General features: G+C 38.7%; 5 protein-coding genes and 3 pseudogenes across 5 annotated transcripts; all 8 read right to left on the bottom strand.

The window, feature by feature from the left end:
- Positions 1 to 1,187: 1,187 nt before the first annotated feature.
- LOC108901453 (odorant receptor 131-2-like) lies at positions 1,188 to 3,763 on the bottom strand. Its single transcript, XM_018702919.2, has 5 exons — positions 3,600 to 3,763; positions 2,865 to 3,003; positions 2,169 to 2,594; positions 1,456 to 1,671; positions 1,188 to 1,214 (listed from the first exon to the last, which is right to left on the bottom strand). Exons 1-5 carry the CDS (start codon positions 3,662 to 3,664, stop codon positions 1,188 to 1,190), a joined length of 873 nt encoding a protein of 290 aa, XP_018558435.2. The 5' UTR covers positions 3,665 to 3,763.
- Positions 3,764 to 5,274: 1,511 nt separating this feature from the next.
- Positions 5,275 to 6,496, bottom strand: LOC127143117 (odorant receptor 131-2-like; annotated as a pseudogene).
- A 66-nt stretch (positions 6,497 to 6,562) lies between these two features.
- Positions 6,563 to 11,087, bottom strand: LOC108901451 (odorant receptor 131-2-like). Its single transcript, XM_018702917.2, has 4 exons — positions 10,904 to 11,087; positions 9,454 to 10,272; positions 7,084 to 7,203; positions 6,563 to 6,568 (listed from the first exon to the last, which is right to left on the bottom strand). Exons 1-4 carry the CDS (start codon positions 11,057 to 11,059, stop codon positions 6,563 to 6,565), a joined length of 1,101 nt encoding a protein of 366 aa, XP_018558433.2. The 5' UTR covers positions 11,060 to 11,087.
- A 1,035-nt stretch (positions 11,088 to 12,122) lies between these two features.
- LOC108901450 (odorant receptor 131-2-like) lies at positions 12,123 to 13,973 on the bottom strand (annotated as a pseudogene).
- A 2,298-nt stretch (positions 13,974 to 16,271) lies between these two features.
- Positions 16,272 to 17,436, bottom strand: LOC108901467 (odorant receptor 131-2-like). Its single transcript, XM_018702937.1, has 2 exons — positions 17,287 to 17,436; positions 16,272 to 17,126 (listed from the first exon to the last, which is right to left on the bottom strand). Exons 1-2 carry the CDS (start codon positions 17,434 to 17,436, stop codon positions 16,308 to 16,310), a joined length of 969 nt encoding a protein of 322 aa, XP_018558453.1. The 3' UTR covers positions 16,272 to 16,307.
- A 606-nt stretch (positions 17,437 to 18,042) lies between these two features.
- Positions 18,043 to 20,332, bottom strand: LOC108901449 (odorant receptor 131-2-like). Its single transcript, XM_051074594.1, has 4 exons — positions 20,177 to 20,332; positions 19,712 to 19,930; positions 19,194 to 19,633; positions 18,043 to 18,061 (listed from the first exon to the last, which is right to left on the bottom strand). Exons 1-4 carry the CDS (start codon positions 20,330 to 20,332, stop codon positions 18,043 to 18,045), a joined length of 834 nt encoding a protein of 277 aa, XP_050930551.1.
- A 1,768-nt stretch (positions 20,333 to 22,100) lies between these two features.
- Positions 22,101 to 23,656, bottom strand: LOC108901448 (odorant receptor 131-2-like; annotated as a pseudogene).
- A 1,538-nt stretch (positions 23,657 to 25,194) lies between these two features.
- Positions 25,195 to 26,957, bottom strand: LOC108901447 (odorant receptor 131-2-like). Its single transcript, XM_051074579.1, has 3 exons — positions 26,760 to 26,957; positions 25,777 to 25,995; positions 25,195 to 25,698 (listed from the first exon to the last, which is right to left on the bottom strand). Exons 1-3 carry the CDS (start codon positions 26,913 to 26,915, stop codon positions 25,195 to 25,197), a joined length of 879 nt encoding a protein of 292 aa, XP_050930536.1. The 5' UTR covers positions 26,916 to 26,957.
- Between the last annotated feature and the right edge of the window lie 838 nt (positions 26,958 to 27,795).

Below are 27,795 nucleotides of genomic sequence, written 5' to 3'. Positions count from 1 at the left end.
CAAATGTGTTAAATGAGCTTTATTAGTAAAATAGATGTTTTAATCCATTATGACCCATTTATTTTAAAGTACACTTATTTATTGTTGTGAGCAGCTGATCATGCCATGAATATAAATGGTGACTTGATCACTTATCAGCAATCTGATGCAGTTTGTCTGTATAGGTAGACTGCATCAAAATGAAAGTGTCAGTGATTAGAGATCATTTTCAAATGAAAGAAGGGAGGAATAAATGACAGTCTACTACACAGATGTGACTATTGTTGAACCACTGACACTATAAATGATCAGGTCTTCAGGAAAAATCATGAAGCTAAGCCAGTTGATCTCTGACCTCACATTAACACATGGGAAAATTAGTGTTTCTCAGACTGGACTTTGATTCTCGTCAGGCCTGTTGTAGCTGTGTCACTGGACCATGGACAGAAGCCATCAGGAGCTTTCAGAGAAACTTATGTAGTTTAACAAAATGTAGAACTACAAAGTGGGAGACGTCGCTGGTTCTTTTCCCCTTTCTGTATTAGAATTTTATTTTATTTTCTAAAACATTCTCATTATTGTTTGTGAACATGGAGACACAGGGGTCTGTGGTGATACTATAGGTTTATGTTATGGCCAATTTAAATACTGTTAGTATGAATACTACAGTAGCTCTGTGATTGGGTGATTCCTTCCAGTCATTGTTGCTCTCTACCTTAGGGCTGCAGCAAACAGTTACTAAACAAAGCATTGATTATCATCTCAATTAATTGTTTTATCAATAAAATGTTAAAAAGCCAAACATAAAACATTCAATTTAGAATCGTGTTACAAAGAAAATCATGAAATATTTTCATGTTTGACTGTGATCAGCAAAAGTTTGACATTTTTGCTTAAAAATAGCTAAAATAATTGAAATCGATTTCAGTTCATTTTATGTCATTTTGACTAATTGATCTATCAGCTTATTGTTACAGCTCCAGTCTGCCTCAGAGTTTTTTATGTACACCTTTGACTTTCTTATCAAATTCAAACTTCAAATCTGAACCAGAAATATCCCTGAACAGGACAACATTTTTTCATTTTTGTCCCATGTCCTCACCAGCGCTCGGCTTCCTGCCTGTTCCTCCAGCTTCCTGTATTATGACTGACCTCTGGTGGTGTGTGATGTACACTACAATACATCACGTTAACAGAGCGATTCTGTGTCAGCTGATTTTGTCAGACTCATACCACTGTGGAAATGCAAGCATACCAAATATCGTCATCCTTATATAGATGCTTAGTTACAAGATTAAAACATCACAGTTCCCATCATGCTTTGTTAAAGGGTCTTTATAAGCAAATCTGACAATATTTTACACATAGTTTCTGAAGGAGTAGCAGCAGTAGACTGACTGTCAGTCGGACTTGTGTTCAGGTTGCCTGATGTGATTGTTTCACCTGCAAGTTCACTTTCAATAACATCGGCCTGACCCTGACGATACTCTGGCTCCGACAGGCCAGGTACCGGATCCAGTACTTCCTGAACTGTTTGTCACGAAAACCATAGATGACAGGGCTCAGGAAACGGGGGATGATGTAGACGAGCAGGAAGAAGATGTAACGAATCTCCAGACTCAGGCGTGGGAAGAGGGAGATGAGAGCAGCCTGAAGGGAGGGAACCACAAAGGCCAGCATGCACAGCAGCAGCTGAAACAAAAAGGACAGGGGAGGAAAAAATGTTGTGTTACTGATGGATTCATTTAAATATACAACATTTATAACAAACAGTAAACAGGCTTGTACTAATGAGATGATCAAGAATTGAGCTCTCAGTCTGCTCTTCCTAAATAATAGCTGTGGATTCCATTCAAACTGAAAAACACCTTGTCAATTTAAGTAATTTAGTTCCAGCCACTCAAATTTGAGCATCCACTATTTTCTATATGTCTGGGTTTTGGACTGTTCAAACAAAACAAGACAAATGCAACAGATGTTATTCTGTTATTCTGATATTTGCTTCGGGTTGAAAAGTTTCCATATTCTATATCCCCCTTGTTACTCACAGTAATTAATTGCATAAGCAATGTCTGCTTTTCTTTCAGGTGTGGCCCCGGTGCTGTAGATGCAGGTCCAGTGTCTGTGCTTCTCAGCTCACATTGCACAGAGGGACAGTTTCAAACTACCTCTCCACCTGTGACACCCACCTGCACCCCGTGAAGCAGCACCGTGTTCCTCGCCCTCTTCACCGAGGCCAGGCCCGTCGAGGCGGCTCGTGCCGTCAGCATGATCTTGCAGTAGGTGTAGAGCAGCGTCAGAGCCACGAAGGAGAGGTACGTCCCATCAAACACACAGTTCTTGTAGTAGATGGACCGGTCACGAAAAAGAAGCGAGTGGTCGCAAAAAATGGTGGTGTGGAAGAAGCTCGGGGGCTCCTTGACGATGGTGATGAGGAGGTCGGTGATGGGTGGGGCGGCGGTGAGGATGAGGATGACACTGATGAGGAGGAGGGTGCGAGGGACGGTGCACATCTGGCTGTAGTGCAGGGGGAAGCAGATGGCAATGTAGCGCTCCACGGCCATGCCAGCCAGGATGAGAGGGGTGGAGCGGGTGGTGAGGACCGCTGTCATGATCTGAGAGAAACATGATGATGTGTGAACATGTTTTTGAGAGCTGTACATCTGTGTTTCAGTGTGAATACTGCAGCTACAGGGTTTTGTTCTTAGAGGCCACTTTTAAAAAGCATGAACAGCGACTTCTTCCTCCTGTACAAACAGAACTCAGAATGTTTATGGCTTGTGTTCATAAATTTCAGTTTTGTGGGAGAAAATGCAGAATCAGCTTTTCCAAAATACTGATCAGAACATGACAGCTGGTTTAAAGCTGCTGTTGTAATGACTTACCAGAAGGCAGCAGACAGAGGCGTGGATCTTCCTGAAGATGTAGCTGACCACGTAGAGAGCTGTAACGAGGGTGAGCTGCAGAGCATCGTTGATCACCATGCAGATGAACATGATGTATCGAGGGTTCTCATAGAAGAGGCTAGAGTCAGATCAGATCAGAGCTCAACTAATGATTATTCTAATAATATATTATTAATTCATTATTAATCAGTGAATTATTGGTGTAAAAAAATGTCAAAAAACTGTATTTTCTAAAGTGCAAGGGGAAATCATACAGTAAATCCTCACACTGAGGGAGGGGGAACAGAGGTGTCTTCTAGTATTTGTGCTTGAAAAATGACATAAACAATTCATCACCTTTCTATAGATGGACTAATCAATAATTTGAGTTTTAACAGCTGTAGATGACAAGATAGAGACCCTGAACAATGTGGACTCATGATAAAGAAAATTATTTTACATGATGAGGTTAAATAAGTTTCTTAATAACAAATGTGACAACAGAGAAGTTTTTGCTACAGTCATGGAAAGATTGATGGCAGGAAATATACACTTCAAGTAAGTAATCATTTGTGTGTCTGCAGTGAGTGCGTTTAGAGGGTGCTGCTATTTAAATCTATCGTCTATAGTCTGGATCTAAGTTAAACATGGTGTACTATGTCGTATGTGATGCATCAGTCATTGTGTGTGACCACAGATAAGGTCAGAAACATGTTTGATGGCAGCTGTGTGTACCTGTGCTGTAGGAAGGTGTGCACCATGCTGCTGTTGATGATACTGAGGGTCAGCCACACCAACATGGCCACTATGTTCTTGGTCAGAGCACTCGAGAAGCTGTCTTTAGGTACAGCCACAGCGCCCCCTGTCGCTGAAAGGCTGGTATTACTCAGCAGCAGGCCCAGGGGGTCGGCTGAGGTGGAGTTTAGCATCACTGACATCTGCTCCTCACGATCTGAAGAAACCTGATGTTTACAGACAAATTGTATTCATGCACTCAGTGATTTTTTGATTATAGTTATTCAAAGATATTAAACATCAAACAATTGTATGATTAATTACCAGGGAAATGTTTGGAAAAGTTTGCACAGATGACAGTAAATAGTTCCTTTTAAAATGACACAAAAGCACTCACTACGAGGAACATGGATAAGTATATGAAATGCATGAAAGGCTATGTAGTCATATTTTATGATAATAAATCTGTAGACATCTTAACCTGTACACACCTACAACCACAGATATCCCATTCACACGTCTTCAGGAGTTCATGGCTCTCAGTGTTTTAACGTGTATCTCTGTGATCTGCAGGAAGGTATAAAGACATTTTAAAGCATCATTAAAAACATTTTAGCTACTTCATTGTCTGATAATGAAGGACACAGAAAAAATCCACAGTTTTACAGTTTAAACACACTCAGTCGTCTGTAATGAAAATGTGAAATGTATCAGACTAAAAAAAAAAACAACCTTTTTTCTCTCGTGAAAAAGATTCACATATTCAACACGTCCACATCCATAATATCATTACAGGTGTCTGATACAATATTCACAAACAACAGACTCTTTCCTCTGTGAGTCACTGGCTGTCAGTGACCTCCTCCAGCAGCCTGGCCTCCCTTATATATGGATTTGTGTGGATGTGTTTGTGTGTGTGTATTGATCTGGTTGTCATAGGGATAGGGTTAACCCTAACCCTAACCTATCCTATTGGCCAAACAGCAATATGACTCGTTATTGTACCTGTGTTTGTTATCACGAGTCATTTATTTCTAATTTGAACTCTTTTTATATGGTCTTTGTTATTTTGATTTTGAAGCCACCAACTTGAATTTCAGTTTCAGTTGGAGATGTGATTGGGTACAGTATATAAACCAAAAGTGTAGAAGATGATGGCTGTGTAGTGCAGAAGTTAGGACGTGGTTTTCACCACGAGGTGACGTTTCTGATGTTCCTCCAGAGTCCACTCTCTTTGATAACAAGTTGTGTGTGTGTAATATATTCTACGTATTCTCTCTGGATGGACAGAGGAATATGGTGGATTAGTGTTAAGTGTCACAGCCTCAACCTGTCTGTTTATTCTCTAACGAGGCTCGAGTGTCTCTTTACTAACTGCTGCTGCAGCTGTAGAAAGAATCATTCCAGTGACTACACCTGATATTATAATTCAACATTTATTAAATAAATCTGATGGTTTTCTGTGTTTCCTCTGTTTAGACAGAATCTTTTAGGTTTTTCTTCTTTATTGTATCAGAAAGTACATAGAAAATTTGGCACTAGCCAGCCAGCCTTTTTCAGTAGCCTCTATCAATATATTTTTCTGTTTTTCAAAAAAAAAAAAAAAAAAAATTGAAGGTCTGCTTCATCAGAAAGGATATTTTTTATTCTGTTGCTGATCTTCATCTAAACTCAGTTACATGTCCTTGGGGTCCACTTTCTGCTGCTTCTTCCTGCACCTGTTGCTCAGAAGGTACATCTTGAAGTACTTCCTGAACTTTTCGTCTCTGACACCGTAGATGATTGGGCTCAGAAACCGGGGCAGGATGTAGACGATCAGGTAGTTTGTGAATCTTATTTCTAGGATCCGACCGGGGAAGATGAGATGCAGGACGAGCTCCACGCTGGGGGAGATGTAGGAGAGCAGGCACATGGCCAGCTGGACGCCGTGGAGCAGGATGGTGTTCCTGGCTCTCTGGGCTGATATCTTCTCTGTGGAGACAGGCTCTGGCTGCAAACATGATCCTCAAGTAGGTGAAGATGAGAGTCAGAAACACACAGGAGAAATAGATGATATCGAAGGCTTGTCTTTTCTGTGCGAGGATCGGGTCTTTGAAGACATTCTGGCGCAGGCAGAACACCGACTCATGAAAGAAGCTCAGGGACTCAGTCGCCAGCGTCACAAAGAGATCTGTGATGTCTGGAGCCACACATATAAACCAGATCAACCCGATGACCATGTAAGTTCTTCTCACTGTGCAGATTTGAGAGTGGCGAAGAGGTTCACAGATGGCAATGTAGCGCTCTATGGCCATGCTGGCTAAGTTGACTGGCGTGTTTCTGGTGGTGAAGACTGCCACCAGGATGAATAAGCAGCAGAAGGAGACGTTGATCTTGTAGAAAATGTAGCTGAGGACAAAAAGTGTGATGGTGACGGTCAGCTGGATGGCATCGTTTATCACCATGTGGATGAAGAGGATGTAACGAGGGTCTTCGTAAAAGGCCTGGAGGAGGACAGAGGGAGAGGGAGTGTGGTGGGTTAGAGAGCACAGAGCGCAGGAGTGATAAAGGAAAAGATAAATGAAGAAAGTCTGCACATCAACACTGACCATCCTGAAAACAAATGATTAATTGTTATTGTATTGATGAGATGAAAAGAATCCTCAGTCTTGTGAAGTATGAGGTGGGATCAACAAAACAAGGCTACAACTAATTTTCTTTAACCGTTAATCTGCAGGTGATTTTCTTCATTTAACAGTCAGTTGTTTGGTCTAATCATGATTTTCAGTCCGAGGTGATATCCTCAAACTGTTAATGTCTGATCAGTTGTTTAAGAAGCCTCAAAATGTCCAAATGAGTTGATGAATTAATTAGTCAATCAACAGAAAATTAACTGCCAACAATTTCAATAACGTTCATTAAAGATTTCTGTTGCTTATTAAGTGAAAATGTTAAAATTCTCTTGTTTCATTCAGATTTGCCGCTTACGTCTGTTTACACAACACCTTTTAGTTTTGGGCTGTCAGATTCTCAGACATCTAATAGATTAATTTAATAATATTTAATGGGTTAGTGTGTGTCTGTGAAGATTCTCTATCAGATAGGACATTTCTAAGTGCTTTAGAAAAACAGCCTCACGTAATAGCATTTAAAATCCTCTGCTGCTGCTTTTTATTTTTCATCTCTATGTTTTAAAATGATCTGAGGCAGATTTAATTTGAATATTGGTTATTTTGTTATTTAATAGATTTTGTTTTTTGTCAGAAACTTGTGATCTTTGAGTCCAGAGAGATATATATTTAAAATACATTTCTACGTTTAATATAAAACACAGAGAAGCAGCAGTGAGTGAATGTTTGGTTTTCATAAAACTCTGAAAAGATGACCTGATTATCAATATTATTGTTGGTTGATATTCTGAATGACTTATTGATTAATTATGTAATTGTTTCAGCACTAAGGTGTTTCATATACCAGCGTGTGTGTGTGTGGTATGTGTGTGTACCTGGTGTCTGAAAAAAGTGGCCACCAGTGTGCCGTTGATGTAACTGAGGATGAGCCAGACCAGAACCACGATCAGGTTCTTCACAAATGCTGTGGTGAAGGTGTCTCTGATGAATGTGAGCTGGTGCAGCAGCAGAGGGAGCCAGAGAGAGGGAAACACAGATGACTGTCAGTAAACTGGAGCATCAGAGAGCCTCATTCCTTTTCTGAAATTTACTCTTTAACTGCATCTCCTCACTTATGCTCACACACATGCACAACACACCTAATATTAATAACTCATCAGTTTAAAGGTTACGTCAAAGTAAAGAACGGATTCTTGTGCTTTTTCAGGATTATTCAGGATGGTTTTCCAGCAAACGTCAGACTGAATATTGAGACCTTAAAATCACATATTGACTCAGTTAAATAGATATAACTGTCCATGTTAATTCATATATTTCTGAATCAGGAGATAGAACATGTGCATGACCGTCATCTGGGCCACGACAGAAGATGATGCTGAGTATTTGTTACAGAAGGAACCAGACCAGGCTGTAACTAATTCATTCAAAGAGCCAGAGTCAGAGCCATGAAGTGACAAATTTAACTTAAACTTAAATTTTCCTGCTTTAATCTTCAAGAATTAAATGACTCAAAACAAAAATTGCAGTGATGAAGTTTACTCTGAAATACTGACGTGGAATATTTCTCACATTAAACACAACAGTACAGGGAGATCAAAAACACTTATTAGCTTTAAAACATGTGGCACCAAAACAGCTGCTTCAGACCTGATAAGACGTCATGTTTCCTCCTGGAGCCACTGATGAGCTCATATTTTACTGAGACCTGAGAAAAAGAGTGGATGACACAGAAAATACAATTATTATGATCAGTTTGAGAAATCTATTTACAATGAATCCTCATCTCTTTATGATGCTTGTTCATTAGTTTGAGCACATACTCAAGAAACAGAAATATATTTTAGTTTCCACTGAAATGTTGTGGAAACGTTCAGTGATCCAGTTCTACCAGTATATCAGAGCACTTCCTAAATACTTTGCACAGGTGTTAAAATGTAATCCCTGCTTAACTGAATTTTATGACATGCAGCATTCTGCCATCATTCACCTTAAGCCTGATTTTTTTCTTTTTGCAAAGCTCTGCAGTGTTTTTCAGCATGAAACACATGTTAATGAATCACATTGTGAAAGTATAATCAGGGAAATTATTACATGTATATTCTTCCAAATATAAGAGCATCTACTGATGCAAAGAGTGCTGCAGTAACATTTAAAAATTTCAAACATTTTAATTTAAATAAAGCTTGAGTTAAAATATAAATATTTGGACTAAACTCACATTGTAATCTTACATTTTAAAGACTGTAGTCAGGGGCTACCTCACCACCATCCCTGTCCTGTTCTACCTACCTGAGTCCAGGTGAGACTCGAGACAGACAGCTCGACTGAGCCTTTATAAATACTGTGAAACGAGACTTAATTGATTTTCTTCCTCTGTGTTTATTAGAGAAAAGAAAAGATGCTGATGATGATGGTGATAGTTTGTGTTGGTTATGATGACAACAGTGAGATCAGAGCATTGTTTCTTATCCTGTCATGTGACCTTTTTTTTTTTTAAAATTGCACTTTTGCACCATTGATATAAATGTTTTGTCTTTTGAATCAAGCTCTGTGTTACAGTGTTTGGTACAGTGTCATGTCCCCTAGGCATAAGATGAAGTAATGCAACAAATCCAAGATACTGTTTGACCTTTTTGTTTAGAAAATTACTAAGGTGATTAATCAGTTTTCAAAACAGTTGCTAAATAACTTTACATTTAGTTTTTTATTTATTTTGACAGTGGAGAGAGAGAGAGAGTTAGTTAGTTAGTTAGTTATTGGCCATGTCTCCCCAGCTGGAATTCATCTGTATGAAATTTCATGGCTCTCCATCCTGTAGCTGTTAATGTGTCAGTGACCCTGGTCCCCAGAGCCAGGATGCTAGTGTGGGTTAGAATGAGTAGAATAACAAGAACATTTTTATTGAAGTATTAGAAACTTCTCGATTGTTTTTACTTCTCTTGCAATTTTAAGTTCCATAAAATTGCAGTGAATCTGCCTCCAGTGGTCAGAGTTGCTGTCATGATGGTTTTACAAGTTACACAATATTTTATACAAATGTACTTCTTAGATTTTTTTAAACTTTCAGTGAGTTTTTAAGATGAAAAATCAGTTAATGTGCGAGCTATGCTGTAGTATTTATTGGACTTTAGGCCTTATATTTTAAATGCTTTCACTGCTGCAAGCAAAACCACAGTAATGTAAAACACAAGTGATGATTGTGGTAGAGATTATATAGATACAGATAGAGATAATATACATGTCACTGCAGTTTCATAGTGGGCATCATGTTTGGTACTGGTGACATTTTCTGGGTGGTTGCTTGTGCTCACTTTACAAAGCAGGTACCTTGTCACATGTCTCCTGAAGGTCTGGTCTCGCAGTCCGTAGACAATGGGACTAACAAACCGTGGCATGATCTGGACAATGACGTAGGCGGTGAAGCGTATGGTCGAGTGCTGTTTGGGCAGTAAGTAGAGCAAACCCTGCTCAAACATGGGTCGCACATATATAAGCATGCATAGCAGCAGCTGGAAACCATGGAGGAGAATAGTGTTTCTGGCTTTTTTAAAGTCTGCAGTTGCTTCCTTGGCAGCAAACAGAATCCTGAAATAAGTGTAAAAGAGTGTGAGCCAGACCAAGGCGAGACAAACGATGTGCGACACCTCCCTCTTCTTCTGGCTGTAGTTGCTTCTGAACACGAAATCTCTGGCACAGAGCACCTTAGAGTGAAAGAACTGCAGAGGCTCTGTGGCCAGGAGGATGAAGAGGTCTGGTAGGATGGAACATGCACTCGCAGCCCAGATCAAACCAATCAGGATGTAGGTTTTCATGATGGTGCAGATCTGGCCGTGACGGAGGGGGACGCAGATGGCGATGTAGCACTCGACCGCCATTCCAGCCAGGTTTAGTGGCGTGTTGAGGGTGGTGAGGATGGTGATGATCAGCAGGATGAGGCAGAAGGGTACACTGATTTTATACAGGGCGTAGCTGATGATGTGGAGAAGAGTGGACAGGGCCAGCTGCATCATGTCGTTTATCACCAGGTGGATGAACAGAATGTAACGAGGGCTCGAATAGAAGATCTGTAGGATAAAGGCAGTGAGAAAAAGGGAATCCTGCAAACAAACAATGCACTTTGTGACATTAAACATAGACCCTGCAGTTCACAATATAAGTGACATATATTTGAATTACTTTCTAATGACTACATCAAACTTCCTGTCAGCGGTGAACATTTTCTCAACATAACAGCACATTTTGAAATCTGATAATGTCAATATGATAAATGAGAAAATCATAGATTTGATGTGTTTTTGTAGAATATGATTAAATGATGCATGAAAATAGAAAACACTAAATGAATAAACATTAGAAGCAGTGAGCCAGATGAATTATCTAATGGTGATACAGAGTGTTTTGCTTTGGAGAATCATTTTGCAATTATCCTCTGCTTCAGGTTAATAAATTTCTTTTTTTTTCATAACCCACTACTATCCTAGATATTACATGGAACACAGTGCATCATTTACTCATGATTAATTAATTCATCTTTTTAGAAACCGATTTGTGAAAGCTGTTCTATGCATATATCCAAGATCTGACACCTGCTTGCTTACAGCAGAGCGGGAAAGAAGACTAAATTTAAATTGAGCATGTTTGAATCTTCCCCTTCTGCACAGCCTGTGCTAATAAAAACAATGCCAGAGTTCAGACCTGGTGCTTTCTGAAGGTGTGGATCAGAGTACCATTGATGTAGTTGATGGAGATGCAGAGGGCTGTGACAATCAGATTCTTGGTCACAGCTGTGGTGAAAGTGTCTCGCTGTGTCCCAGCTACAGTGAAAGTTCCATTGACAGATGATACATTCATGTCTGAAATGGCAGAATCCTTCCTGTCTGAAATAAGCATTGACAATATTTTAGGTCGAGCTGTGTCCTCCACAGTGTGAGGTTTGAAGAGAATTTACGACAAAATTCAAAGATTCACAAATAAAGGAGACTCTGAAATGTGTGATGAGATGCACTAATCCACAGAATAAATCTAATATTTGTTTAAAACGTTCTTTGTGATTTCCTGCCTCTGTGGAGAGTGTGATCTGTCTGTGCCACAAACTGTTAAACAAATAACAGGCTAATTGTCCCATATGTTCCATTTTACAGAGAAAATGCCTCTCATCAAACTGTGACAGAAACAGCAGTTCATCAACACCTGTCAATAATAAATCTAAGTCGCAGAAAAAGCACAGATAGATGGCAACATAATAAAATGATCATGCTTACTGTAATAATAGCAGTAAGCATGAAAAGACTGTTTGTACCCAGAAGGATGTCACATAACACCAGTCTGCTGTGGGTGTTGATGGAAGGAGTTTATATAGGCTGATAAATGACTCGTGGGATTGTTGATTGTGTAGGTGTGTTCATGTTTTCATGTGTATCTTAAAAGAATAGTCTCACATTCAGAGAAATATGCTTATTTGTTGTCTTTTCAAGATGAATATTGATTGATATAAATTTTGCACTTTAAAGTGTCGACATTTTGTAATAAAATGGATCAAATGACTGTATGTCTGATAGTGAAGAAACTGAGGAGAATTATCATCTCCTCAGCTTTACTCTGCTTTACAGTGAGTTTCAGCTCATTGTTTTGGTTTTCTGCATCACAACTTTACTATTTTCCACCAAATGAAATGATGGTTCTTTAACCAGCGTTGTTCAGGATTCTTTGAAATTTGTTGCTACTCAGAGTTTCCATCAGCTTTGGGTGGAACCATTGTAAGTCAAAAAAACATCATCAGAAGTAGCAAGGTGGTGGGATGCAGTGATTACCTGCAGTGTTCATGTGGGGTCACGTAACCTGCTGAATGTAAGTCCAATGTCCACTCTTCTTCTAACTTGACCATTTGTGTAGTGTTTAGTGGTGAGAGTTGAAACTAGATCTGTCTGTGTTCTTCAACACAAAACAAAAAAGAGCAAGTAAAGGTTCATGTTACACACTAGTTTGGTCGGGAGAGAATAGCAGGTGATTCAGGCTATTTGTGCATGAATGAACATGAACAGTAGATTTCAAAGCCTGGACAGTTCCACAAAAAGTTCAATGTCACATTTGCTCTTCGCTCAGGAAAACTCAACTTTCAGCAGAAGACATCATTTATTTCTTTAAGTCAAAAAACTTTTAAACTTTGGAAATGAAGTTATTTTTCTGATGATTTGTTTTATCCGATCTGAAACTTGTATTTAAGCGCCACATGTATAACACACTGTTGACAAAAATGAATGCTGCTATTTTTATTAATTAATTTGGTCAAAGAAAAAGTTGCTTGATGTGACTCATCTGTAACTTGAACTGTGGCAGACATGTCAGTGCAGTAAAATAACAGGAGAGGTATAAAAGGGGTGATTTATTTTTGCAAAACAAGTTATGTTATGCACATGATTTGTTGTTGTTGTTTTATGGTCAGTAATTATGCTTGGCCATCGGAGGGAACCAGGCTCCCATCCCTGGTTCCCTCCGAGAAATTAAAGAACATCTTGCACCTTCCCAGAGGAGAATCACCTGTGTGACTGCTGAAAGCATTAGGCTAACTGCAGCTTTAAATCATACAATCAAGTTGAACCAAATCTGTCTGACAGAGTAACTACAAGAACTAATATAAGCTTCACAAAGACATAATTTTTTGTCCTTGTTTTGATTTACAGGTGTCCTTTTTATAATGTTTCACTGGTCTCTTCTGAAATGTTTGTGGATGAGTGTGAGCACTTGTACAGAACAGATATCTTTTCAGGTGATTCCTGAACGTCTTGTCTCGTAGCCCGTAAACAATCGGACTGATGAGTCGAGGCAGAACCTGAACAAATATGGGGACAGTGAAGCGAATGACCAGTATCCCTTTTGGGAACAGGTATGTTAGAAATTCTACTATAAGATGAAAAACATAAGGTAAGCATGCATAACAGCAGCTGGAAGCCGTGGAGCAGGACAGTGTTCCTTGCTTTCCTGGCGTCTGTAGCAGCTGCTTGTGCCGTGAAAAGGATCCTGAAGTATATGTAGAAAAGTGTGAACCAAACAATGAACAGATAAAGTGTGTTGGATATATCCCTCTTCTCTGTGAGATGGGGGTTTCTGAAGATATTTTCCCTGAGGCAGAAAACTCTGGAGTTGAAGAATTCCATAGACTCTGTGGACAGGGCGACAAATAAGTCTGGTAGGATTGAAACTGTACTCAGCACCCATATCAGGCCGATCACAACGTATGTTTTCTTGACTGTGCAGATCTGGGTGTGACGGAGGGGGAAGCATATGGCGATGTAGCACTCTACCGCCATAACAGCTAGTGTCAGAGGATTGTTTAGGTTTGCAAGTATAGCAGTCATCATCAAAAATACACACAGGGAGACATTGAGAGTGAAAACGATGTAACTCAGGACTTGAATGACTGTGAACATGGTCAGCAGGATTATATCATTGATCACCAGATGGATGTACAGGATGTAACGAGGGGTCATGTTGAAAACCTGTAGGGAAGGACAGAATTTATTAGGAAATAAGAGGAATAGAATAGGAGCAGTGTCACTGATTATATGCGAATATATAAATTTACATTTGTTGCAATGATGCAAAAGACTCAGACCTGATGTTTAGTGAATGTGTGCACCAGGGTGCTGTTGACATAGTTAATAGAGATGCAGAGAACCACAGTAATCACATTCTTGACTATGGCTGTTTGTAAATTGTCTCGATAGACAGGTGTCGTGAGATTTCTGCCAGTGTTTGAAAGGCTCATGAGTCGTCTGAAACCAGGTCCTGTAAACCTGGTCCGGGTCTTCCTCACTGGAGACAGCTGTGGGTCAGATTAGAAGAAAAAAGTCCTTGTTGATCAGCTAGAGAAAGAGGATCAGCCTGAGAGATGCACTTCCCTTAATGATGAAGCTTTAAACAACAACACAACACCCTGCTGAGAAACACCCACATGTCAGTGTAATTTGAATAAATGACAGTATTTATCACCAGTGCACAGAGTTTTAGTTATTTCAGTTAATATCTCATTGAGATCAATGATGTTCTCAGTGAAAAGTTCTGTTTTCATGCATTGTCTTCATGTTACAGAGCTTAATATTTTTCAATTATATGTTTGCTCTATGAAATTTTAAACATTATAGATTACATATTAAATAATAATAATATAATAAAACACTAAAAAGCCAAACCTGTTCAGTTCTACACTTAAAATCTGCTGCATGTAAACTGCAGTTTCACAGTGCTCCTGCTGTTGCTCAGAGTGGCTCATTATCACACTCATTGTTTACTGGGACATATAACAGCAGAGTCAGTGTTACACCAGTGATCAGGTTTACTGTTATTGGTAAAGCAGCAGCAACATAGTTGAGTTTGAAAAAGTCTGAGCTCAGTCTGATAACAGGGAAACTAACAAAGTTCAAATCATTTTAATGAGAAACTTTAGAACATTTTCATCTTGAATATTATTTAACTCTGGTCAAAAACATGTCTAGAAAAATTAGAGTAGAGAATGAACCACACATGCAAAATAGAAATAAGAATAATCAACACATTGTTCCTTAATACTCAGAATGACACAGAAAGAACATGCACCCACCTTGATGATAGTGTGTATGATGTGGTCTGATGTCTTTCATATATAGTAGTTAATGTGAATGTCAAGGGATGAAGAACAGTCACGGGTTTGAAGTGTGTGTGTGTGTGTGTGTGTGTGTGTGTGTGTACATGTATTGCTCATGTTGTGGGGAAATAAATCTGTTTACGCAGTCAAATTATGTAACTTCTGGGGATTAAAAAAACCAACATCTTTACATTTTAGGTGAAAGACTTGTTTCGTGGTTTGGTTTAGGTTTTATTAAGGTTAGGTGTTAGATGTTAACACAAATTAGCTAGACAGGGTTAGGATTAGGGTTGGGGTTAAAAACCTGAAATCACAGGCAGTTACTCTATATACTTTACTTATATTTCACTCCATTTACAAAATCCTCATATTATCACTGTGTACGTAAAATATGCGTCCTGTAAGTAACTGGAGGCTTAAATAATGACATGAATAGATGATTGTGCATCAGAGGCCTGCAGCCTGCAGTCTGTGGTGCCATGTTTAAACTGTGGAGGCAGGACTATTAACTATTATATATTACTATGAAACTTCCCCAGCTGATCACATTAATTAAAACAAATGAATGCGAATGAAGCATTATTTGTCTTTCAGAACAGAAATCTGAACATCAGATGAAGCCGGGTACAAACTCCTTTTTTCTTTTTTCCTTTTCTTAACATAGTAGAGTTTTTACAGAAGGGACGTCTCTTTTTTATCACTCCATAAATCATTACATACATACATACTTTCACCATGTTTTTAATGATTAAATGTTATTTAAATGAGGCTATGTACGATACAGTGAATGACCAAACCCCCTTTGAAAGGAACAAAACTGTAAAGTCATGTTGACAGTGACACTGCTGAGAAGCAATTTTCTCAGACAGAGCTGTTTTGTCATTTTCAGTTTCCCTGAACAGGAAAACCACATTCTGCATAATCACTGCATGTAACATGACATTTTTATTGGAAATCACTATTTACAAATACAATAATATCAAACACTATTGTGGATGATACAAAGGAAATGACCATATTTGGATCTGATAACATTGTGCAGGAGAGAGAGAGAGAGAGAGAGAGAGAGAGCTTTACAACGCTGCCTGTGAGGACAGTGATTGTGGTACTGCATGTTATATTAGAAGTTTCAATCAATTTAGGAGAAATCTACAGATGTAAATAGACAGTATGGTGAAATAAACAATTATGTATTTTGGATGTTTTGGAAGACATGTTGTAGAGGAAAAATTGCTCATAATTAACCAGTGCATGAAAAGACAATGTTTTTGCCTGCAGTGTCTCACCTTAAAACAACAAATAATTTGTAGTTAAGAAGAATTTTACAATTAATGATTCAGTGAATTTGCAGATTGTGTTGCTTTTGATGCTTAATATGATAGAAATGCACTATCTAAGTTCATCAGACTCCAGTAAACCTCAACTGTCGTGTGCTGCCTGGAAATGCTTGGTTTGAAATGTATCTGTGTAGTTGGTAATCTACCAGAGCAACATGAACTTGGCTGTAGTCCATGGTTTGAAGCTCGCTCTCACTGTACACAGCAGATGCTTTTTCAAATGCTGTCTAAACGTCTTGTCTCGTAGCCCGTACACCATAGGACTGATTAACCTGGGGAGGATCTGGACCATGATATAAGAAAAAAAAGCCACATGAACGTAATGTTTAGGGAACCAGTACAGCAGAGCCTTTCTTAATAAATGGGCTACAAAGGTTAGCATACACAGCAGTAACTGAAAGGCATGCAGCAGGATTGTATTTCTGGCCTTCTCTGCATTTGCATTTTTAGCATCTTTAGCTGCTTTAGCAGCAAAGAAGATCTTGAAGTAAGTGTAGACGAGAGTGAGCCAAACACCAACCAGGAAAATGATGTAGGAAACATCCCTCTTTTTTAAACTTGCAGGGTGTTTAAACAGGTTATCCCTCTCACAGAAAATAGCTGAATAAAATAACTGCACAGGCTGCGTTACCACAAGAATAAACATGTCTGGCAGGGTGGAAACTGCGCTCATGGTCCAAATCCAAGCAATCAGAATATATGTTCGTTTGATGGTGCAGAGCTCAGCGTGTCGCAGAGGTAAACAAATGGCGATGTAGCACTCGACTGCCATGACAGCTAAATTTAAGGGAGTGTTCAGGGTGGTGAAGACTGCAAAGGTAACGATGAGGCAACAGAGAGAAACGTTAATTTTGTAGAAGACGTACGAAAAGACAAACAGGCTCATTGTTGTAGTGAGCTGGATCATATCGTTCAACACCAGGTGGATGAAGAGGATGTAACGAGGATTCACATAAAATATCTGAGATGGAGGAGAAGAAAAGAAAGGAATCAGTCAGTGAAAGCATCTCATATTTATTACTCGAATCCATCCATTTCTTTCTTGTACTAATGATTGAATAATAATGATGATAATAACAATAACGATTATACTAATGATAACTAACAGAGAGGACTCTGACCTGGTGTTTTCTGAAGGTGTGGATCAGTGTACCATTGATATAGTTGATGGTGAGGCCAAGAGCCACAACAATCACATTTTTGGCTACAGCTGTGTTCCAAGAGTCTCGATAGCTCAGAGCACTCGACACATTAAGAGAGGAGGAATTCATGGAGACGATCTGAGGATCCTGCAAGTCTCTGTCACACGGAAACATTAAACAATATTTTAATGTTGTGTTCAGATTGTGCTGCAATGAACATTTAATGTGTTTTTTTCTTTGTTATTTTCATATTTTCACACAGTTGCAAGAATACCTCGGTCAACTACTCAATGACAAAGTAAAACAAGAAAGCATTCATCCTGAAATGTGTTTACCATCCAGCCCGGCTGCTGAAGTATGTTAGAGATATGTTGGAATTACAAGATAAAAAATTGTTGTGGAACAAGTGCTGTTCATAATACTGTAAAAACATATACATAACATTCTGCACTAATACAGTGAGACAGCATTAAAACTTACCTCAGAGCTCTTCAGTGTCCACTTTGACCAGACATGAAAATGAATCTGAAATCGGTGTGGTGGCTTTATACTGAGCAGGATGCTGCCTGAGTGCTGAGAGTGATGTCACTGTGAGTGTGGCTCATTGATATTCACTCAGTCAAAACAAATGTAGTGAACAAAATCTGGTTTGACTTATTATTTACATATTTGTGCCTATATCAGTATTGAACTTCCCCTCCCAGTAAAGACTCGAACATCAAATATCTATAGTTTTTAAGTGGCGTCTCCTGCTCTGTTCGGGACAGTCAGGGTGTGAGATCTCGCAGTAAAAATCACTTGACAAGTAACAGGTGAAAATAGTGTAAGTGATGAAAGCACATGAAGGTACCTGTGGAGTTTCTGATGTCCAGTGGCACGATGGAGCAGTTTTTGTGCCTCTGTGTCAGATTATTACCTCACAAACCTTTTTATTTTTCTGTCACAGTTGTTTTTATTTTTTATTCTCATATGTCACGTTAAAGTAAATAAAACAGTAGCAGTGTGTTCAACATGTTGGGCTGGACATCCACAGGCCACCTGTTAAAATCTTAAAAGTTAATAACACTTGAATAGCTCTCTACATGAGCTAAATTATGGAATTAGAGCACTTATAAAATGTTTCATCTCGATGCTGCTGTCGTTTTCAGAAACAGAAGCATTGAAACATGAATTGGTGGTTTGTTACAGAGCATGGCAAAGATAATTAGGAGCCCAGATCAGGACCAGCATGACTGGCACTGATGAAAAATAAAACACTTCATTTGATTAAATAGTCATATCTCTCTTTAATTCTAGCATAAAATTAATTGATCATATTAACTATCAGAGATTAACGTCCCAAACATAAAATATTTTTATGCAAAGAAAACCACCTGGAATTGGAAATGAGGGTAATAGAAAAGTGTCTTTACTCTCGGTTCATCCTTAAAACTTATCAGAAGCTAAAAATGAATAAACTGATAATGTCTGATTTCTCCAATTTCTCCGCTTTATCTTAAATTTAACATTAATTTAGCAGCTAGTGTAGCTCTGAGGTCTAAGCTGGATCACTGCACAGGCAATGACCTGCAGTAAAGCTATGGCAGAAGGAACGGTCGAATTTCAGGTGGAAGTTCAAAATGTTTATTATACTGGAGCTCTGATCACTTGTAGTCCCCAGTATCAGATGAGGACATAACAGTCTACAACAATTAAACACTGAACTGACATGAACTCATCATCATCTCCTGATACAGTTTGATCAGGTCACTTGTATACTGAAGGTGGGATTATCACTGCTAATTAAGTGTTTTTTTTCCCCCTGTTGTATTCATTTTTTTAATCTAAGCCAAACGTCTGACCAACATGAGGAACTAGAAGCATTAATTAATGAGACACACAGATACCTTTGGAAGTACTTCCTGAACGTCTTGTCTCGTAACCCATAAACAATAGGACTAATAAAGCGAGGGAGGATTTGGCTTAAAATGTACAAGGAAAATTGTATGGCACTAACTCCTCCTGGAAACAAGTCTGTGAGAAGTTGAAGTAACATAGGTTGCACATAGACAGTCATACACAGCAGCACCTGAAAGCCATGAAGGAGGATAGTGTTTCTCGCCTTTTTAGCATCAGCATCAGCAGCTTTGGCCACAAACAAAATTCTGAAGTAAGTGTAGAAGAGAGTGAACCAAACCACTACCAGAAACAATATGTGGGATGCATCCCTCTTCTTTAGACTGTAGGTGCTCCTAAACACAGAATCCCTGTAGCAGTACACTCTTGAATTTAAGAACTCCAGAGGTTCAGTGGCCAAGAGGATGAAGATATCTGGCAGGACAGAAAGTGAACTCATTGCCCAGATTATTCCAATCACAATATATGTTCTCTTGACTGTACAAATGTAGTTATAGCGGAGAGGAATGCAGACAGCAATGTAGCACTCTGCTGCCATGAAAGCTAGATTCAGAGGGGTGTTTTGTGTGGTGAAGATGGCCGGCAAGATGAAGAGGCAACAGATGGAGACATAGATAGTGCGGAAGGTGTAGGTGAAGATGAAGAGAGAAATGCTGATTGTGAGCTGGATCATGTCGTTGACCACCAGGTGGATGAACAGGATAAAGCGAGGGTTCATCTTGAAGATCTGTATTGAGCAGCAGAATCAGGGTTAGATTACAGTATATTACACATCTCTACCTGCTACAGAAATAGTTCAAAAGCAGTAGTCATTACAGCTGCCCTAATATTTCTAACAACAATGACCAGTATTTCCCTTTTCATCCATTGACTTTAGTGTCTGTTGTATTGTCAGTATTTAGGAGAGATGTGGTTTTAAAGTCAGAAACATTGTGATGAACTTTTTCTTTTGTAGCTACACAGTTTTACACACATGATGTTTGTTGAATGTGTGGACCATAGTGGCATTGATGTAGTTGATGGTGATGCCGAGGACGACAACGGCCACATTCTTGCCAATAGCCACAAGAAATGGTTCCTGGTTATTCAGAGCCGTCGTTACATTACTGTCCCCAGGTGTGAAATTCATGTCAGCAGCTGATGAACTTGTTTGAAAAGAAAAGACAGAAAACATGATGATAAAATACTGCAAATATGATTTAGAGACAAACACCACATCCTCATTACTGTGCATATGTATGTATTGAGACTTTGTTTTCATTGTGAATGAATTTAGAAGCAGTTCAGTACTGACCTCAGATAATAGATGCTGATCTGGAGATGAATCTGCCATGAAGTGATTACGTTATTGTAAGCACGGGTTATTTATACAGTAAGGTTAGTATGTGTGCACACCCACACAGTGTGTGTGTGTGTGTGACCTAAGTGTGTATTTTCAGATGTGAACTCCACTGGTCAGAAGTTTTAGAGCACCTCCATTTCTCCAGTTGTTAATAAAAGTTACAGTGAAGTGTCTCAGTGTTTTTGAAGTTAACACATAGAACAAATAAATCACACACATCTTTGGAAATTAGTCACTGATAATAAAACCTCTTTTGACTCATTCAGCAGTGTGATGTTGTTTCTACATTGAAAATGAGACATTGTTTGGAAAGTTCGTCACAAGACTGTTTCAAAGTTCCCATAAATAAGTTGCACTTGTTGGTTGCTTTGCTTTCACCTTCTGTCCAGTTCATCTCAAACCAGCTCCATGGGCTTTAAGTCTGGAGACTGTGCTGGTTTCCCATCAAGTGAAGCAACCGTCTGGTGCTTTTGCCTCTAATGTTTTGGCTTCTTATCTTGCTGTAGGACGAGCTCCTGACCAACCAGCCTGTCTTCATTTGTTCGTTGCCTTTTTCTCACCATTCTGAGATACATACAGGACTACTTCCTGCAGTACAGTATTGTCCTAATAATGCATCACAGGGTGCAGTAACACAGTTTGTTCCAACACTGACTTTGCACAGACAGGGAGTTTATAAGTAATCATCAAAAGTTTGGTCACTTGGGTGAATTGTTTGTATCAGCTTTCAAAACTTTGTTTATTTCGATTGCTGCAGGAAAGCTGTAAATCAACCAGTTTCTCAACCTCAGAAAAAGGCCTTTATTATTTCTGATTTCTCTGTCAATTTTTTTCCAAACTTATACCTGTGCATTTTTTTAACCTTTTTACCTTGGACAAATAACAGCTGATCTTTGTACCATTTCATGTTATCGACTGGACATGAACGGCTTAGATTTCAATCCAAACTGGAAAAATGGAGATGATATAAAACGATTGACTCGTGGTGTTTACACCTCACCACCATGGACGATAATGGATGATTCTGCTCCTACTGTTGTTGGAGAACAAGTCAATATTTTGACTGAGTTTAAAAATAACATGAATTTATCATCTAACAATCATTAGCCTTGTTTGTAGAACTTCACTTGGGTTGCAGCCAGCAGATGAATCCTCAGATTCCTTGTTGTAGAGAGAAGAGTAAGGCAGCTGCCTTTTACAAAGTCTGCAAACAGGAAACATCTTTGTTCATGATTTTGCCATCTACGATAAAGAATCCAAAATACCTCCATCCACTGCTTCTCAGCTGCTTCGGTGATGTGATCATGCTCACCAGTGTCTTCCTCTATTCATTTTTAAAAGTTATGGCTTAGTGTACTAACAGGCCAGTAGGTCAAGCTGGTTGTGAATTTAAGAGCGTCCTCTGCTGGACCAAAAGGCAAACTGTTTCAAATGCTATTGTGCTCATAGACTGTAGATTTGTATTCAAACAAGTCATTACAGTTGAAATACAGGGGGTGATTAATACGTTTGTGGCCTAAGGTAGAAGGAGATGAGTTACACAGCTCTGTCATCATCACTGACTACTGAGCTCCTTCTTCATCTTGGGGAAGAGGTCGTTGTCTGAGGAGCCAGATCAGGTGAACAGGGCGGGTGTTGGATGAGTTCAAATCCACTTTGAGCAGATGACTGCGCAAAGGCCAATGTTGTAGAAATACCACAAAAGCTGTTAACTTCAAACTTCCTGTACAATCATTCAAAGAGTTGGATTGCACATGCAGGGAACAAGAGCTGTTTAAATCATCTCCTTCTACCTTAGGCCACAAACGTATCAATCACCCCTCGTATGTAATACTTCCCACATTTGAATGACTTGAATTTTTTAAATCAGTGGCATCAAAAGAATGATTATTTTATGAGAGCTATGTTATGATGGGATCTTCAGTGTTGTATTTTGATGGATGTTTACTGCTCCCGTACATAGGAGATATTGTTTGAAGTACTTCCTGAAAGTCTTGTCTCGTAGCCCATAGACAATAGGACTAACAAAGCGAGGGAGGATTTGGTTTATAATAAAAATAGAAAAGTTTATGAATCTAAAATCTGGAAACAAGTATGTGAGAAGTTGAAGTAACATAGGTTGCACATAGACAGTCATACACAGCAGCACCTGAAAGCCATGAAGGAGGATAGTGTTTCTCGCCTTTTTAGCATCAGCATCAGCAGCTTTGGCTGCAAAGAAAATTCTGAAGTAAGTGTAGAAGAGAGTGAGCCAAACCACTACCAGAAACAATATGTGGGATGCATCCCTCTTCTTTAGACTGTAGGTGCTCCTAAACACAGAATCCCTCAAGCAGTACACTCTTGAATTTAAGAACTCCAGAGGTTCAGTGGCCAAGAGGATGAAGATATCTGGCAGGACAGAAAGTGAACTCATTGCCCAGATTATTCCAATCACAATATATGTTCTCTTGACTGTACAAATGTAGTTATAGCGGAGAGGAATGCAGACAGCAATGTAGCACTCTGCTGCCATGAAAGCTAGATTCAGAGGGGTGTTTTGTGTGGTGAAGATGGCCGGCAAGATGAAGAGGCAACAGACAGGAGACATAGATAGGTGCGGAAGGTGTAGCCGAAAATGAAGAGAGAAATGCTGATTGTGAGCTGGATCATGTCGTTGACCACCAGGTGGATGAACAGGATAAAGCGAGGGTTCATCTTGAAGATCTGTATTGAGCAGCAGAATCAGGGTTAGATTACAGTATATTACACATCTCTACCTGCTACAGAAATAGTTCAAAAGCAGTAGTCATTACAGCTGCCCTAATATTTCTAACAACAATGACCAGTATTTCCCTTTTCATCCATTGACTTTAGTGTCTGTTGTATTGTCAGTATTTAGGGGAGATGTGGTTTTAAAGTCAGAAACATTGTGATGAACCTTTTCTTTTGTAGCTACACAGTTTTACACACATGATGTTTGTTGAATGTGTGGACCATAGTGGCATTGATGTAGTTGATGGTGATGCAGAGGACGACAACGGCCACATTCTTGCCAATAGCCACAAGAAATGGTTCCTGGTTATTCAGAGCCGTCGTTACATTACTGTCCCCAGGTGTGAAATTCATGTCAGCAGCTGATGAACTTGTTTGAAAAGAAAAGACAGAAAACATGATGATAAAATACTGCAAATATGATTTAGAGACAAACACCACATCCTCATTACTGTGCATATGTATGTATTGAGACTTTGTTTTCATTGTGAATGAATTTAGAAGCAGTTCAGTACTGACCTCAGATAATAGATGCTGATCTGGAGATGAATCTGCCATGAAGTGATTACGTTATTGTAAGCACAGGTTATTTATACAGTAAGGTTAGTATGTGTGCACACCCACACAGTGTGTGTCTCCTACTTGCTTTGGAAAACACTTCAATGTTTTTAATCACCTCTAAACACTTTTTGATACCATGCTGTTTTTTTACCTTCTCATCTTGATCTATAAGTGAGATACTGATAATCCTGAAATGGAGCAAAACCACATGCCCTTTGATTAAAGTTGTGTGAATAATGATCAGTTAGCTTCAGAAACAGGAAGTAAGGACAAAGAATTAAGATGTAGCGACAAGAAATTAAAAGCTGTCGTTGTATTATTTTATACTTTTTTAAAAAATGTATTAGTGAGATAACATGACAAAGATTGACATGGTGACTTTGAAAAGTGTGAGAACAGTGTTCATAAAATAAAGGGAGAAGATTAGGTCATGGTGCAATGTTTTATAAGGGGCGATAGTATATGATGATAATAACTACAATATGATAATAATAATGATTATTATTACGGCTGCTAAATACACACAGCTAACAGTGATTGCTAACTGGACGTGACACAGAGGAGCGAGCAAATGGACATCAGATAATCTGGCCTGCCAGATTATCGTGATATTCTTTTTTTCTGATATTGGACTGACAGTCCTGTCATTGCGCTACATCACTCATATACCTGGACAATTTATTGTGCTCACTAAAGTTTGCACACCTGCATTGTGTCAGGAAGAGGTGTAAGACTATCTTTGTAGCTCAGTCAGTCTAAATTACACCGGCTGAGGAGTACTTGATGGTATTTTGTTTTAATTTTTGTTGCATCGAGACCAACGTCAGTATAGTAAATAAAGAGGACCAAGTACAGAACCTTGTGGTCCACCATGGCTATTTGACACAGAACCACTTGTTTGAAACAACCCAACTATATATTTGTCCAATCAACCAACTCCTTATTCAAATCAAAAATACTCTCATGTCATCTCATGAGTTTAGAGTACCAGCAGTATCAAATAGCTAAGATATATTAATATAAAATAATTTCCTGTCAAGAAGATCAGTACCATTCACCCCCTGTGATATTTGTACAGTGTTGTTGTGTTAGAGTGTAGAGTAATTCAGCTGCAGCTGCTTTTTACAAAGTCTGCAAACGTCTGTCTCAGTAATATGTCATTTTTATTACTGAGTGAACTGATAGGACACTCAGTAAAACAGGAAGTGCCCTCTGCTGGACCAAAAAGCAAACTAGTTCAAATGCTGTGTTGTGCTTTGAACAAAAGTTTACATTTTGATTTAAAAGCCTTGTAACATTGGCATGAAAATAATTATAATTTAATGAGAGCTATTTTATGTTGGCATGGTCAGTTTTGTCTTTGGGTAGATGCTTAATGCTACAGTGCATAGGAGATATTTTTTGAAGTACTTCCTGAAAGTCTTGTCTCGTAGCCCGTAGACAATAGGACTAACAAAGCGAGGGAGGATTTGGTTTATAATAAAAACAGCAAATTTTATGAATCTATCACCTCCTGGGAACAAGTATACGAGCGCTTGTATTAACATAGGTTGTACATAGATCAACATACACAGCAGCACCTGAAAGCCATGAAGGAGGATAGTGTTTCTCGCCTTTTTAGCATCAGCATCAGCAGCTTTGGCCACAAACAAAATTTTGAAGTAAGTGTAGAAGAGAGTGAGCCAAACCACTACCAGAAACAATATGTGGGATGCATCCCTCTTCTTTAGACTGTAGGTGCTCCTAAACACAGAATCCCTGTAGCAGTACACTCTTGAATTTAAGAACTCCAGAGGTTCAGTGGCCAAGAGGATGAAGATATCTGGTAGGACAGAAAGTGAACTCATTGCCCAGATTATTCCAATCACAATATATGTTCTCTTGACTGTACAAATGTAGTTATAGCGGAGAGGAATGCAGACAGCAATGTAGCACTCTGCTGCCATGAAAGCTAGATTCAGAGGGGTGTTTTGTGTGGTGAAGATGGCCGGCAAGATGAAGAGGCAACAGATGGAGACATAGATGGTGCGGAAGGTGTAGGTGAAGATAAAGAGAGAAATGCTGATTGTGAGCTGGATCATGTCGTTGACCACCAGGTGGATGAACAGGATGTAACGTGTGTTCACCTTGAAGATCTGAAATGTACAAATCTAAAGTTAGACAGCAGTGTATGGCAAACCTCTACCTGAATTAAAACAAATGATGAAAAGTTAATTAATTGCTTCAGTAATTCTTCAAGCAAAAGTGCCAACCAGTTTTTGTTCCGCTTTCTCCGAAGTGAGGATTTGTAGTTTTTTTTCTGTATCATATCGCTGTAGTCTCACATAATTGTACATTTAGAAACAATCACTGTTCTTCATCACAGTATGTAGTAGAAATAGTAACAAACCTCTACCTGAATTAGAACAAATGATGAAAAGTTCATTAATTGCTTCAGTAATTCTTCAAGCAAAAGTGCCAACCAGTTTTTGTTCTGCTTTCTCCAGTGTGAGGATTTGTAGCTTTTCTCTGTTCAAAGTTAAATATTTCACCTTTCCTGTTTTCTCCTAGTTATTTGTAAGTCAGTAAATGAAAAATCTTTTGACTTTATACCAAAAACTGGACAAAACAAGACATTTGAGCATGTTGTTTGTCGCCTCAGTGAATTGTGACATAGTCTTTACTTTTTATGACATTGTTTGAGACAAAACAATTTATGTATGAAAATAATTGCAAGGTGTGGCCTCAAACTGTATTTGGATTTTACCAAGAGTCATCACTAGGTTTTATTTCATTGACCTCAGGCTTTGCTCCTGTTCTCTGTTGCACCATTCAATTTCATACACATTAGACACATTCTGTCCCCCTCATTATTTTCCGACAAAACGACAAAAACTAGTGGATTTAAAAATATACACACATGATGTTTGTTGAATGTATGGACCATGGTGGCATTGATGTAGTTGATGGTGATGCCGAGGACGACAACAGTCACATTGCTGCCAACAGCCATAAGTAACGTGTCCAGGTAATTCACAGCTTCTGTCTCATTGCTGGCCCCAGGTGTGAAATTCATAACAGCAGCAGATGAACTTAAAAAGCAGAAGGCATACAATAAACAGTGTCATAATAAAACAAATTAAAAACAAACATATTTACATATTTGCATATTTATTAGAAATGGTCAAGTGAAATAAACAGTTGAATACTGACCTCAGAAAATAGATGTAGATTTGGAGATTGATCTGCTTTGATATGATTGTGCTACTGCAAGAGTTTATATAAAGATGGTGGACTGAGTGTGTGTATGTGTGTGCAGCTGATTTGAAACACCCTCATAATAAAGTTGGACCAATAAACCATCAAGCCTGATGTGTTAGAGCCTGTATCGTCTTCTCTCGGATATATCGGTATCAATGTATCTGCTAGGCGATAACAACAAACAGAGATGCCAAAATATGTTTAAGGTATTGTCATGATTACAAAGTTCATCCTCCAGGGAGCAGTGACAAAGTTTGTATTCCAAATTTAATATGTCCCATTAACTTGCTACCTATGGAAATTTGAAAATGGCTAAATTATAACAATTCAAGCAAGAACATAAATTGAAATATAATACATATGGTTATGTATTTTCTGTTCCATTAATTGAAAACGTCTTCAAAGGTTAATTGTGTCAACTGAACATGCTTGCGATAAACTATCATCTGCCTGCGTTTTCTTTTACTGGGTTATTAGTCTGTGCTTGACTCTACTTGACTCTATTTTCTCTGTTGAACCTGTGCTTTTCATCAAAGATAAAATTCGTAAACAGTAACATACAACTGGTACGCATAGTTTTGAAACTTTAGATGAATGGAAAAGGCAAATGCTACAATTTTTGTGTGTTTTACTGATGACTCTAAAGCTTTTAATTGTATAAATCCTGAGAAATTATTTAGCAAATTATGCCAAAG

Source organism: Lates calcarifer, linkage group LG12, assembly GCF_001640805.2.
Source record: "Lates calcarifer isolate ASB-BC8 linkage group LG12, TLL_Latcal_v3, whole genome shotgun sequence".
Taxonomy (NCBI): domain Eukaryota; kingdom Metazoa; phylum Chordata; class Actinopteri; family Centropomidae; genus Lates; species Lates calcarifer.
This window is presented reverse-complemented; position numbering and strand designations above follow the sequence as displayed.